General features: G+C 42.3%; 1 protein-coding gene across 3 annotated transcripts in view; it reads right to left on the bottom strand.

The window, feature by feature from the left end:
* Positions 1 to 15,730, bottom strand: part of ANKEF1 (ankyrin repeat and EF-hand domain containing 1) — a 250,905-nt gene that overhangs the window by 72,006 nt on the left and 163,169 nt on the right. For all 3 annotated transcript variants that reach the window (XM_085612664.1, XM_085612665.1, XM_085612663.1), the window contains one exon: positions 4,662 to 4,888. In XM_085612664.1, the coding sequence (XP_085468790.1) occupies positions 4,662 to 4,888 (227 nt within the window). The remainder of the gene's footprint in view (positions 1 to 4,661; positions 4,889 to 15,730) is intronic.

The raw sequence follows: 15,730 nt of genomic DNA, 5'->3' as shown, positions 1-15,730 counted from the left end.
TGCAGGAAGGTGCCCCTTTCTGCACAAAAACAATCTCCCCACGACGCAGGCATCCTTGTACCATGGTGCAAGGGTGCCTGTGCCGGCGCATGGCTGCAGTTTGTGCGCCAGCACAGTGGGAAGCACAGAGATGCAACATATGTAAATATGTTGCATCCCTGTGCTTTGAAAGTGACTCAGTGTGGCGCAGCCAAATGGCTTGCGGAATGCACTGAGTCACTTTCATTGTAAATCTGCCCCATCATTCCCCAATACCCCCCAATTATTGCAATAAACCAAATTGATGTTCTACAGGATAGCACCGTTCCCCAATGTCATTGGCTGTGTTGATTGCACACATGTCACCATATGTCTCCCTCAGCAACTGAATACATATACAGGAACAGGAAAAGCTTACTCACTCAATATGCAGGTAGAGTGCGATGCCTCCTGTATAATAACAGACCTTGTGGCCAGGTTCCCAGGCAGCAACCCTGACTTATTCATGTTTTGCCATAGTGGAATACAATTTTGACTGTCACCAGGTGAATTTGACGATGGTTTCCTACTAGGCATGTGTGGTAATGTGCATGCTTTGTAACCACGTCTTTCTGTGGTGCACTCATTCATTTTTCATAGAGTATTGGTATATTTCCCTTTGTTTATTTCCACTGTCTTTTCTTGTGCTGTAGAGAATTCTAAGTGGAATGTATATAGTTGAATTGATGTGGTGAGAGACAGTTGGCTGATAATTGCTTCTCAGTATGTGGCTGGAATTCCCTATGGATGAACAAACCATATTTATGGGCTTCCATTGCCTCCTTGGATTATTTGGGAATCAGAACTTCACAGTATGAGAATCACAGGCTCAATGAATACAGTGGCCAGGACGGTGTGTGTAATGTGACCTAATGGTGTTCCTTTTCATGCTTGTAAGGTGACAGTGCATATGCCTTGTGTCCCTGGATACTCACATCGTACCTGATTCTAAGGACAAGAAGTGAAGGGCAGTACAACAGGGCACAATGGACAATGAGTTCTACCATAGAGAAGATCTTTGGTATCCTGAAGTCCCAGTCTCGCTGCCTCCAAAGGACCGGCAGGACACTACTATACAGATTGGATACATGCTGCAAGATCATCGCCACATGTGCAATACTGCACAACATTGCAATGATGAAGGGTCTGCACAACATCCCCAGAGAGCCTGATTCCGACTCTGATGATGAATTACCACCACTGCAGGCGCAGCAGGAGAGTACACATGCAGAAGAGTGATGTGCACTATGCAAGGAGATCACCAATAACTATTTCTGAGGTAAGAGTAATTAAAACATCTAATAATGAGACATCGCACATGATGATAATGCTTGGTGCATAACTGATGTAATATTGTTAATAAGAAACAACAAGTGAGTAATGTCAAACAAAATAAAGGTGACTCATTCCTTTGAGTGTACAGTGGTTCACTTCTTTCGGCCTCTGGGGCTGGGTGCCTTGTCAGCAACAGTGGGCTGTGGGACAGTTGACATGTCAGTCCCAGAAGTGTGTCGGTGTGAACGTCTGGAACTGAACGCTTCCTAAAGGGACGTGCCACTAAGGCTAGAGCCCTCTTCACTCTCAGGTGGGGGCAAGATGTTGGGGATACAGATTTTGTGCGTCTGGATAAACTCAAGGGCTGTGGTCACTTGCACTAGCCCATGTGCAACGTCCTGACTGCAGTGCCCCATGTCAGTCTGAATGTTCACAGTCCGCCTTGCTAGTGTTTTCGTGACTACTGCCAAGTGGTTGAAGGACTGAATGAATGAATCAAACCTTGCCAGGTACTACCTGTGCCTCTGTCTCGGCACACAGTGCTCCTTCTCCATTGCTGCTAGCCTTTGGTCCTGCCCTTTCTCCAATTTTTGTATAGAAGTAGACATTCGTAGCAGATGCCTACTGACAGCCTTTATTTGTTTTGTCTGCGGGTGCTGGATGGAGATGATGGACCTCTCCAAGCCATCATACACAGGAGAACTCTCTGATATGTATTCTACCACATTATCTGTACGGACTCCTGATGTTTGGCCTCTGCTTTGTCTGTGTCTCCTGCACTCCGATGTTGTGAGGTCCCTGCGACTGTCCAGCATCACTGTCCACAAACTCTGGTAGTGGTGAGATGGTTGCTCTCCTGGCAGTTGGGGTTGGGGTGATGGACTGTAGGGATGGTGGTATTGTGTCCTCAGTGACCACATCGGTGTCAGTAGTCCCCTCGGCTGCAATGTTTCCTGACATATTTGAGCTATGATCAGTGGAAATGCATGTAAATAGTTAGTGTAAATAAATGGGTAATGTTTGCCCACAATATTGTTGTGATTCTGCTTGTTGTTTTTGTGACATGGTTTTGTGATTGGTGATTGGTGTAGTCATCAGCACACAGAGCAGCAAGCAACTGATGTGTAGTATAATTCTCATAATGCATTGCCAAGGTGGGGCAAGCATCTCAATAGAGTTTTTTTCTACTTTGATGTATGATATCTGGATCTGCTAAAATTTTGTTTTGTTAGGTAAGTAAAGGGAAGATGACTTATGCCAGCAAGTGCCTACTAAATTTGGAGGTGTCGGTTAGCCGGTTCCAGGGTCCTCTCTCTCTATGGGAGTCAGAGTTTTTTTTAAGGGTCCTCCACCTGATCCATGTCCCTCAGCCATCGTGCTGCCCACCTTCTCCTTCGTGCGAGACCTCAAGCTCCTACCACATTTTTTGAATCTCTGTAATGATCCTCTTGGTGACTCATAGGGAGTTACCCTTCTTCAGGATCTGGTCCAGATTCTTCTCTTTTGGCATTCTGAGACTGTGAAGGAAGCCTTCCCAAACAGTTGATCCATAAGGGAGACACATTCTTCTGTCAGGAGCTGCAGCTCCTTCTGAGAGACTTTTGCCTTCCTCTTCCAACTCTCTGAGTCCTTGTTCACGTCTTCATAACCATGGTCTTCTCTGGGAATGGTGTGATACACTGGCAGTAGTGATGCAGGAGCACTCCTTACTTCCAGCCCGTTCCTAGGCCTCTGGGTTGTGGCTACACCCTATATTTTTAAACTTCCTGGTCTGACATTATCATTCTGCGTACAGAAAGCTCTGTTTCCTAATTTACATTTTTTCCTATTAGGAAATGTCAATTTTGTGATTTCCTACCTGCAAATGTGAATTCGTAGGAATCGCTATTAGTGGACTCGGTAGTTACATACATACTGTTTTGCGATTCCCAAATAACAAATTCTGTGGATTCACAATTCGGAAATCGCAAATCTGAAATTTCACACATATGGCCCTTGATTCCCTGTGTCTCTTCCTTATACCACTCTCTATGTTTATCTCCTTCTTCATCCAAGATCAGTGTCTCGGTTTCAGATTCAGGCAACCCAGTGTCACTGCATCGCTAAGTGTGTGAATGTTGTTGCGCATGCCACTGTCCTCAGTTAATGTGAGTACCAGGAGTGGCTGATGCAGGTAAGAGTGGTAGGATGTGGTGGGGGGGACTCGACGGACAATGACATGGGAAAAATAATTATTTATTTAATTTTCACTTGTCATCATGTGTCAAGTATACCCACCCCGCCCCACTGCTCTTAACTGCATGGGCCACAACCGGTGAGTACATCTGTGCATTTGCTCAGCCCCTGTTGTCACAGTATTCATTTGACACACCCTCTTGACTGTTTTTCCCTCTCTAAAATTAACCCAAAGAAACCCAGGCCCTTCCCGGTGCCACGGGGTACCAGAACCACTCAATAAGAGCCTGTATATGGAATTGCGAATCCATCACCACCACAAGATGAAAAACCTTGCAAAAGCCAACTCCCAATCTAGTGCAGACACAGCAGAGGGCTTTGATCAGATAACAACATTAGAGAACCCATGCAAAAGTTCACAAAAGGTGACATCACTAACTTAGCAAAAATAGTACCCGCCTGAGGCACCAGCAATGTGTCTCCACGCACCAAACCACCATCTATACAGATGACAAACTGTTGCTATACAACAGCACTAGGGGCTAGATGTATCAAGCATTTTCTGGTAACAAACGGCCCGATTCACAGAATTGGGCCATTTGCGACCGGAAAAAATGCATTTTGGTATGTATCAATCCCAAAATGTGATTCGGTAACATTTTACAGAATCGCAGTTTGGTATTGCGAATACATACCGATTCGGTTTTAAGAATGTGTGTGTTTGGTGCGCCCCTTCCTAATACCGAATCGGTATGGTATGTATTACTGTTTTGCGACCGAATTCCCGTCACAAATCAGTAATACTTTACCACCAGTTTAAAACTAGGGGCAACCCATTCACAACAGGGAAGGGGTCCCCTAAAAATCCCTTATCCTTTGAGAATGTAAACAAAAATATTTTTTTAAGAGCAGGCAGTGGTGCCATGGACCACTGCCCAGTGCCTACGCTCAAAAAATTTAATTGCAAAGTTTCATTTTTTCTTTTTAAATGCAACCCATTTTCCTTTACGGAAAACGGGCTGCATTTAAGAAAAGATTATTTTAACAAATTGTGACCTACCTCAATATTGTCAAGAGAAAGGTCCATTTGCGATCCAACAGGATTTGCTAATGAAACTCAGAGTTTCATACATTAGCCAATTCTAGTTATCAAAAATACAATGTCCCCCAACAATGTGCTTTTAAAGTTTTACCTTTTCTGTTGGTAAGCTGGACTTTGGCTCCAGCATTCAATAAATACTGCACACACGTCAAGCTACAACTCTCAATTGCTCTCATTAGTGGCGTTGATCCATTTAAGGCGATGGCATCTATTTTTGCTCCTGAATTGACTAGCAGCTCAGCTATGTCTTGCTGGCCCGCATGGCAAGCGTGGTGCAAAGGCGTCCACAGGAAATTGTCAGTTGCATTCACATTAGCACTGTTATGAGGAGAAAGAGAGAAACGGAAAGAGATGTGATAAACGTGTTCTAAAGCACATGGCCTTTCCTTCTTCATATCTGAAACTATATATTAATGCACATATGCCAACTGCATTATTAACTATTTTTAGGTCTCTCTACCTCTATGAAGCTTTGTAAATGTGTCTAGTAATGGGAAGAGCCATGTACCCAGAATCTAGGACTAGAAACACTTAATTTCAACTTCGGTTTTCTTTATAAATACTAATACATTTTAATACAGTACAACACCCAAAAGATCCAGAAAGTTTCAGTTTTAAACATTTTGACACATATGGATTTCCCATCATTCATCTTGTTGCTACAATGAGGAGTGTACAAAAGACCTTTGCACATCCATTGCTGAACTGGGAACCAAAACCACATCTGAAAATGAAATAAACCAACAATAAATGGTCTGCCAAGGTACTCAGGAGCAATATGTCTTCACAGCAGCAATTCACACATGTTTGTATAAGAGACTGTGTGCCCATTAGAAACCATGGGACGCTAAGCATGCAGATAACTGTGGTACAATAGAAACAAAGCCTATCTGAAAAACACTTTCCACTGGAGTGACGTCCGTTGCATATTCTATGCCAGCAGAAATGTTAATTTGTCAGTATTGTTCTACGACTTAAAGTTCGAAACAGGTCCTTTAGTACATAAAAGCTCATAAAATGCTTGCGCCAACAAAAAGCATCACACTATCTGTTATCAAACGTAAAACATACTGAAGCATTGCATGCTTTGTCCATAGTGAAGGCAATCACAGTTGGGACCTGCAGGGAGCTGGCCAGATCTAAAAGTAGAGCTGCCCGTCTGCTTATAAATACTGACAAGATGGTAAAGTCAACATTGCTAAAAATGTAAATCACAAAGCAGCAAGGTATTCTTAACAGTGCCCCAGCATGTAAAGAACCATTGCCATCCAAATAATTCAGATTTCTGGATCATGTATACCACCACAACTGGCATGCCAGTATCCACACTGCTCCCAGAATGTAAATCAGTACTGCCATGCCAATAACCCTCAATGCCTCCAGCATATACAATTCCATAGCCATGCCATCAATCTACACAAAGCTATTGGAAATGCTAAAAAACTGCTTTGCCCCAGTATATATATCACTGCTGCCATGAGGATAATCACACTGACGCCAGCACGTAGAGCATCATAACCATTCACGTCAGTTTCCACCTCATGCCTGGGCATATCAGTACTATTACCATGGCAGAAATCCATATGCTTCAGGCACATTAAGCAAGATGCCCATGCCAGGAATCCACCTTTCCTCAGTATGTAAAGCACAACTATCCCCACAGAAAGATCTGTTCACATACAAGGAAATTATGACTAAAGATGTGTTGTTGGTGCATGCGTAGTGGAAGGAGCAGCACAAATATTGTATCTTTTTTGTCTGGCAGTGGCATCCGGTGTGTCCAGAACTAGTTTTTTTATGTATCCTTCCCAATTTTGTGTTTCTATGTGTCATCTGGAAGTAGCTCCCGGTGTGCGGGTTTCTATCTTCACCTATATAATTTAGTTAGTCATTGTAAAGTGATCCATTGATTCTTACTTTTTACCGATTCGTCCTTGCATATTCAGTCTTTAAATATTTGTATTTAACTTCATGTCTTCATATACCAAGAATTTAATTCTTAAACGCATTTTACAAAAATAACTGTTGTCCTCTATCAATTTCGACCTTTTTCTCATCTAGTTAAGATCTACCATTGCTATTGTTAATTCTGTATGGCTGCACATTCAAGCTACTAGTTTGTCTGGCTCTGGCATTAATCCGTTGTAACTGACATTCAGTTGAAACTATCTTCCTTTGGAAGACAAAAGTTCAAAACCATCATGGGAAAGTATTTTTAGAACAATTTGGCAATGTGTGCTCAACATCAGTATTAGAAATAACGGGTCTCTAGATGGCAGTGGTATGCACCCTGTCCAAGAAGGGGTCCTTCCTTCTAGTCAGGGTAAGGGAGTTACACGCCCAAGATCAACGCCCAAGATCAACCCCTTTGTAGCTTGGCACAAATGCAGAAAATATGAAATATTTTATTCGATTCACAAACCAATATAAAAAATTGTAATTTGAATGGGAAGATTGGAGCTTTTCCCAAATACAACTGCGACAACCCATGGTCCATACTGTGTTCTGTTTGTTGCACTCAACATTGCTCCCACAAATAAATATGAGGATATCAATTTTTACTTCAAATTTCAAATTCCTTCACATTTATAGAACACTTTAACATTTTAAAGTCTTCAGTCTGCTACTTTATTTATATACTCCTTATTAATCTATTAGTATTATTTAACTTTCTAAGCAGTCGAGGACCCTCTGAGTAGGCGCCGCGGACCCACAGGGATCCAAGGACCACAGGCTAAGAACCATTGGGCTACATAATCTGGTTCAGAGGAAATACATCAAATTCCTGTATTTTACATGGCAAATTGGAAGCTTTCTGCACAGGACTTGGAACTGGTCTAAAATGAAGGAATACTAAGGGATGATCTGTCGGAAGAGGGCAATCTTGGGAATGGTAGGTGGGCTAAGAATCCTGGCCCAAAACAGATTATATTATGAATTAGGTCAGCTGTGGCGGTCACACAGTGGCAAGCACTTTCTAGACACATTTTTGGTAGCAAAAATGGATAAGCAACCAAATGAAGTACAGTCTTGAGGGAGTTTGTGGGTTTATGAAGGGAGAGCATGGATTGATGCTCGAACAAAAAATAATTTGTATCTAGGAATAAAGAAACCTACAAAGATTCTAAAAGATCCAAGGCAGGTAGGACAGTACACAGACGAACATGACTGTAACTTGAAATATGCTGTAATGATGATGTACAGGGCCAAGCAGAGACAACTGTACTTACAGGTGAAAGGCATCCTGTACTTCAAGCCTTCCTCAAGCATATGTTTCTTACTCGATGTTATGATATTTGGCATAACTATCGGAATGAAGCATCAACAAAAATGATATACCAAGTATACAAAATTTCAGATTTTTGTTGTTGTTGAAGAATGCAGTCCATAATTTAGTAGAATATAGATAGATGTATATTCAAGTTGGTTTTCCTAGAGTTACACTACACATGCTGGGAGACATTTTCCAAGCTAGTCTGTTATCAGTAGGAGTTGTTCAGAGACAAGCTGTTGGACAAGTTGTTCTGCTCTTATTAAGCACTTTTTTTTTTTTATCTCTTGCACATCAGGAGTGCGCTTGCCGAAATTCGCAAAATATAGTCTATTATTTTAGAATAAAATTGAATACATGTTTAGCACCCAATTAAAGTCTGCAAGTACCACTATTTGTGGCAAACAAGATATTAAAATAACTTTCAAAAAAGGTTTTAACAAAATGTATGGTTGCTTGCGATGATTGGTGTTTATAATAATGCTCTTATATCTGTGACGGGGGGGGGGGGGGTGAATGTTTTGCCAATGTGCAACATTCCGTCCATCATCTTGTGGTAAATATTCTTTTTTACCTTGACTGAATTTCATACGGAATCTAAAGTAAAGTAAAATAGCTCAAAATAACAAGAGGCAGAATCCGTGGTATAAGAGATTTTCTGAATGGTCTTTATTCCAAAATGGCCGACTCGAGTGGCGGCCTTCAGGTTCCGTCACCACGAGGGTTCAGGAAGTGAAGTACAATACTTTATTGACAAGCAGTAACTTTTATAATACATACATCACAATGAAGTGAATACAGTAGGCGTAACAATTGATAAGGACATTGACGTTTGGTGTGCGTAGCCGAAAATGGGTGTAATAATGAGTAAAAAGGAACATGATTGGCTATGATGTAATACATAGGTGGATCTATAAGATAATACTTAACATAGATGCGCGCGCAGCAGCATGACGTGTGATTGACGTGCAACTAGGGGGTGAAGGGGACTTGACATTTAGCTCTACATGTGGAGACGAGAAGTCTGGGGGGTCAAGTCAACCTAATCCCAAATCATATCTAACATCCTATGTTTAGAGAACTATGTTATCCACAAGAAAAGACTCTCGGACAGAATCTATTCTATACTGACTGTGTGCGTGTACAAGCGTCTAAGTGTCTATATGAGATGCGAGGGGCAGAAAACTTTCCATGGCAACAGGGCTATGAATTACTTGCAGGAGGACGGGAAGGCCGAGTCCTTTGCTTGTGAGCTAAAGGAAATGTTTACCTAAATCACTGGACAGGAATGCATCGGCTGAAGAGCAAAGTAGATAATTCGAAGGTGAAATACAGCTTCTTGGCAGGCAGGCAAAACTGGCCGAGGCAGGCACCGTTAGCTGCACAGGGAGTAGGACAAAGTTCATGGATACAGATGCGAGCTCAAACTGAAGCTGTCAGAGACAGAGAGCAGGGAAGGCTTTGAGGACAGAATCGGGCCTACTTGCCTGAACTGTAAAAATAGAGTAACTTAGCCATATAAAGTCGGTGGCCTTTCATACTTAAGAATCGAATATCCAGCCCATTGATGGCGGATCTGACAGAGAACATGTTGACGGTGGACGCACATATGTTTGCGTTTTGGAAACTGGAACTGGAGGGAACATACATGTACTTGTGACATGCACATAGAACCGTTGGGGTCCAAGATAGGGGACATAACTGACCAGAAAAATCCATATTTCCACATTCCCTCCTTGTCCCCTTCTTGCCCTTCACGAGATATCAATCTTCATCAATCCATTGATCTGTTCATATAGCATCATTTGTTCTTCTTTCTTCTTCCGGGATCTTGAACGAGAACCTTGATATGGAATGCATGATGTGGCACACAGACCACAAATCGCTGGTCCACATTGCAGGCATAAACAACAACTGAAGAGCATAAGAAGGCCAATACCTAGGAAGGATAGAACTCTCCATCCCCAGGCTGATATCACACTCCAAAACCACCCGGACCACGTCCAAGTGCCTGGATTTTCGTGTATCTGGCTCACAATCTTATGAAGGCGTGTTATAGCTTTATATACAGATGGCGAATTTTCTGGTATGAATATGCAGCAGCTGGATCCGATGACCCTGCAAGCTCCGCCCCTATCGGCCAGGATGACGTCAAGGACAAGACGATTCTGGAGAACAACAATTCTCATCACTGATTGTTCCTCTGTCAGATTGCCTAGGGCGGCTATAGTCTCGTTTACTACAGCTTCGAGAGTCTTGGTTAGTCTACGTATCAGCTTACTATTTGATATTGTACCTATATAGGGAAAGATACCTTTATTGAAATCTACATACTTGTCCCATGCCGTCTCAGTATAATCGACAACTGGGAGATCTCTTCGCTCTCTATTGTGTACTAAATGAACATTCCGATAATAATCAGGGGGAGCTAGGAAAACAGGTGGTAAAAGGAATGCTATGTAACAGGTACCATCCCAATCTAGAGGCAGACGCATATATGCCGTCTGACCACATATAAAGTAAGAATGGCGAGAAGCTTTAAATGAGGATTTACCTTGATCACTATATTCTATTGTAGTAACGCATTGGCTATGGCCCATATGTATGGAACCAACTTTTCTTATACATAATTCACCCTTAACTGGAAATACTGACATAGTGGGCAGAATTAGTTCAACTTCGGATTTGACATTCAGAATCATAAGATTAGGTGTAAAATTACCTAATTTATACACTTCATTTTCTAGATCAGTTCCTGTTCTACTGGGGCGACCCTCCTTATTAGGATGACAGACTTTGAATAAAACTAGATTCAGATTTCCCCATATCCAATGTTGTTGATAAACTGCTGTGTCTGGGTCTATGGAATTTAGTAAACTAAACCATGCTCCACAGGAGCCATTGTGTGTGAATGGATGTGGAAAGAAAGGCAGAACTCCTTTGTTATTCTGATAGGGAGGGAGTCGGCCACACACCCAACAATTGGTGGCATTACTAGTCTGATGGGAATGATGTAACATACTAATGAAGGTGTTATTGCGCAGCGCAAGTCTATAAGATAATTCATGTGGCGGTAGGTCACTAAAAGAATGTTCTGCAGCAACATTATAAACATGTCTAGAGATAGGATGATATATGTGCAAAATCACACTCGTAATAATTATTAAAACACTCAATAAAAACAAAATTAATAATGTCCTCATACAGTAGCTACGCAGTGATTTACAATACGCCTGTCGTTTCAACATTTCTCGGGTATTTTCTCTACTCAGGTCCAAGGGATACATGTCGGAGACAATTCAACCGCTTCACCTTGGAGAGGACTTAAACAATCAAATTGCTCGACTGTTTGGGCCTAAGCTTTAATTTATAGCACTGAGAGTCATTCTGTTCAACAAAAGGAAGTTTTGAATCAGTCTGTGAGGGAGTGCAGGGCACAGTGTCTATATCCGAGGATAGTCCATGAAATTTCTTAATATGGCTGGAATGTATCCAGCCCTTGCGGCCCTCAACTTTCACGGCTGTTCTTGTGGTCAGCAGGACTAGCTTCGGTGCTTTCCACCTGGGCTCCAACTGGGTCTTCCGATCAAAATTTCTTATAAACACCAGATCCCCCGGAGCAACGTCATGGGGTTTCACCTCAGTGTTGTCAGGAAAAGCTGCAGCTACCTGTGAACGACAAGATTGTAGTGCAGACATCAAGGAAGCCAAGTAATCTGTCAGCATATTACAATTAACATCAGTTATTTTACGTGGTATAGGCGTCCCCCACATATTTGGTGGCCTTCCGAAGATCACCTCATACGGGGATAGCCCTGTTCGAGAGTGTGCTACCATTCTTATGTAAAATAGTGCAACTGGTAATGCTACTATCCAGTCAACACCTTTCTCCTTACATATTTTAGACAATCTGATTTTCAAAATTTGGTTATGTCGTTCCACGAGACCTGCTGCCTCGGGGTGTCGGACACAGTGGAATTTCCACTGATATCCCAACAAAAGTGAGACATGTTTCATTAATTCGGATGAGAAAGGCTGGCCGTTATCTGAATATACAACACGTGGTAAACCGTACCGCGGGAAGAATTCTCGAACTAACTGTTTGGCAGTAGTCGGGGCCGTGTAATCTGATACTGGGTACGCCTCAGTCCATCGGGAGAGAGCGCAGACAACTACCAGAACATATTTGAATCCTCGACATCGTTCCATCTGGATATAATCCATTTGGAGCACTTCAAAAGGATGATCAGGAGTCTGGAATCCACCCTGTTCTACGGGAACACTTTTTCCTGGGTTGAACTGACAACATATCATACAGGTACGGACTTTTTGTTTAGCTGCTGCTCGTAAATGTTTGTTGAACCAAATGTGTTGAATGCTATCTAGCATAGCTTTCTCTCCTAAATGCGCTGGGCTGTGAATTGTAGCTATAATGGCTTGGACCATAGAGTCAGGAAGAAACCATACAGATTTCTCCTTCGTCATCCATCCCTGATCTGTCTGGATCCCTCCTAGTTCAGTCCATTTCTTTAATTCTTCTGCAGTAGCATGTGTCTGTATGTCAATCACGTCAAGTGCGGGATCCTTAATTGTCATACACTGTGTTGGTGTCTGAACTATTGGCTTTGTCATGTCTAATGTGCGATTCTGAGCAGTCTGTTTAGCTGTTCTGTCAGCTAAATCATTGCCTTGAGAAATGATATCAGTAACCTTCGTGTGTGCTTTACATTTCATAATCGATATGGCAGTTGGTAGATGTATTGCGTCTAACAAGGCATGAATGAGGGTTCCGTGCTGAATGTGGGCACCATGGGAGGTTAAATAACCTCTCTCTCGCCACAGCACGCCGAAGTCGTGTACAACTCCGAATGCATAACGTGAGTCAGTGTATACATTAACTTTCTTATTTGTGGCTTGAATACAGGCTTGTGTTAGAGCAATAAGTTCTGCTGCTTGGGCTGACAAAGTATCTATACAATTTGTCTCAATAACTTCAGTGTCTGTTGTGACTGCATACGCGGCCACTAAGTCTCCTGTACTTGCTCTCATGCACGATCCATCTACATACAACGTCAGATCTGGATCTATCAATGGAACGTCTGTCAAGTCTTGTCTAGGTTTCGTCTTTATTTCAATAATTTCAACACAATCATGAGCTAGTGGGTCTGTTCCAATTACAGGTAATAGTGTAGCAGGATTCAATGTATTACACCGTCGGATCTCTATGTGTGGCTGAAATAATGTCAGTTCATAACCGGTAAGTCTTGCTATGGTCAAGTGTTGTGTCTGTGTTCGGTTCACAAGAACTTCTACTGCATGTGGTACTTGTACTGTCAATGGATGTCCTAACACTATGGCATCGCTTTGTCTGATTGCTAAAGCTGTTGCTGCCACTGATTTCAGGCACGCGGGCAAAGCCTGAGCTACGGGATCTAATGTACTGGAAAAATAAGCACATGGCTTGCGTGATCCTGCTTGATCCTGAGTGAGTACTGACAAAGCAGTACCTTCGCGTTCTGTAACGAAGAGTGTAAAATGTTTGCTATAACATGGTGTTGCTAAAACTGGTGCTTGGCATAAAGCTTCCTTTAGGCTTTCAAAAGCTTGTGTATGTTCCTGAGTCCAAGGGAGAACAGTCGATGTGGCTGCCTCCTGTGTGGTTAACTGAATGAGAGGTTTTGCTAGAAATGCGTACTGAGGGATCCACTGCCTACAATATGAAGTGAGGCCTATGAAAGCCCGCACCTCCTTTTGTGTCTGGGGTATTGACATGTTAGCAATTAACTGGATGCGATCTGGTGTAAGCTGCCTTCCCTCCTTGGACAGCGAGTGACCAAGATAAATAACTCGCTGGACACAGAATTGCAGCTTAGAAGGAGACACTTTGTGCCCCTTGTCGGCTAGAAAATGTAAAACTGTCAGAGAAGCCTTTTCACATTCAGGTTCGCTTCTCGCGGTGATCAGCAGATCATCGACATATTGAAACAGTGCAGTGTTGACTGGCATGTGGATACTGTCAAGTTCTCGTTTCAGTGCTTGGCTGTAGATGCTGGGGCTTTCTGTAAATCCTTGGGGAGCGCGTGAGAATTTAAAGCTGCGCCCATTTAAACTGAATCCGAACAAATATTGGCTTTCCGGATCTATTGGGACGCTGAAGAAGGCATTCTTGAGATCAATTACAGTAAAGAATGTTGCTTCGGAATCAATTGCTGTCAATAATGATGATATATCGGGGACCACAGGAAATTGTGGCACAATGCACTTGTTTAGTTCACGCAAATCAATAACCAATCGGTATACTGGCGGAGCAGTAGGGTCAGTTCGTTTAAGAATCGGAATTATCGGCGAATTACATACATTGGAGTCTGTTTCTACAACTACTCCTTGGGCAATTAGCTCATCAATGATTTTCAACAAAGCCACTACAGCATCTTGCGGTAACTTGTATTGTCGCATTCGTGGTAATACCACTCCTGCCTTGAGTGTAACTCGGTATGGTGTAATGTTCATGCAACCAACATCAGTAGGGCCTTGTGCCCATAGATGTGCTGGTAAAGTCTGTAGTCGGGGATTCATGTCTCTAGACACATAGTGACCTTTAAAATCACGTAAAAACAACCTTATTCCTCCCGGAGAACAACATATTATGGCTCCTAGGGCTTTCAGAGTTTTAATTCCTAACAGATTTTCTGGGCATGATTTAGTAAGCAATAAATCTGTGGTTCGTGTCAAAGGTCCTATCGTAAGTGGAAGAGGCTGTGATACTTCATTAACAATAGGTTTTCCTGAAAAACCAAGGGAAACATTTTGAGAGCCTGAGAGGGGTGCCCCTGGAACTTCACTACGTTTTATAGTTGTTCGACTTGCCCCTGTATCGAGTAAGAATTTTCTATCTTGACCTAATAATTCACTATGTACATAAGGTCCTTCTTGATCTACAGGAATCTCGATAAGCGGTAAGTCAACTTCCCTCTCTAGGCTGGTTCATGCGTAACGCTGATACTCAGGATATTCATACTGTGCAGTCTGATACATTTGTCGTGTTGTGGTTTGTGTGGCAGTAACAGGCAACGGTGGTGCAGCTGGCACAAACTGTATTGGCTGTTGTGCGGCTGGCATGGCCTGGGAATGCGGCATAGCTCCTTGTTCATTCTGATCTTGTCTGTGTGGCCGTGATCTTTCTTGTGTTTTACCTATGGCGATATTATGTTTTAAAACTGGACAATCGTGTACGTAATGACCTGGCTTTTTGCAATAATTGCATGTTCCTTTTACCGGTCCTGCTGAATCGGACTGTGTCATACCCTTTTTATGTCCTTCAGCCGGTACTGTCTGAGACACTAGCATTTTCATTTTTGTATCTTTCATACGTCTTTGTTCGTGTTCTTGTTCATCTCTAATTCTATTGTGATGATACTGTAACATTTGTAGCATTTGTGACGGAGTGTTACTTTGCCAGGTACTCTCGAATTTCAATATTCTATTCTTTACTGGAGGTAAAGCATTTTCTACTAATTTTGTCACAAATAAATGTGGATACGACTCACTACTTGTTTTTATACCACTATTTATTCCAAAACATTTTTCAAATCGGGCATAATAGTCACTTGTGTCTTCATCATGCTTTTGTTTACAGGCCGTGATTGCACCCCAATCTTCCTTTTTCGTAGTTAATAAACGTGGCAGTACTTGTACTAGTAAACCTGGTAATGCTTTGACTTTATCCCCGAGCCCTGAACCTGCAGCTCGGGCCTTTTCTTCCGTCTCTAATGCTGTCCAATCTATTTTTTGGTCTCCCACTTCCCACTCTTTTTCTTTCAGTTTTTCATAAATGCCAGCAGGTAAGAGCACCTTTAATATCGTCATAATATCAGGATAGGTATACTCTC

The sequence above is a fragment of the Triturus cristatus genome, chromosome 6, assembly GCF_964204655.1.
Source record: "Triturus cristatus chromosome 6, aTriCri1.1, whole genome shotgun sequence".
In the NCBI taxonomy this organism is placed as follows: domain Eukaryota; kingdom Metazoa; phylum Chordata; class Amphibia; order Caudata; family Salamandridae; genus Triturus; species Triturus cristatus.
Note: the sequence above shows the minus strand (reverse complement) of the source record. Positions and strands in the feature narration are given on the sequence as shown.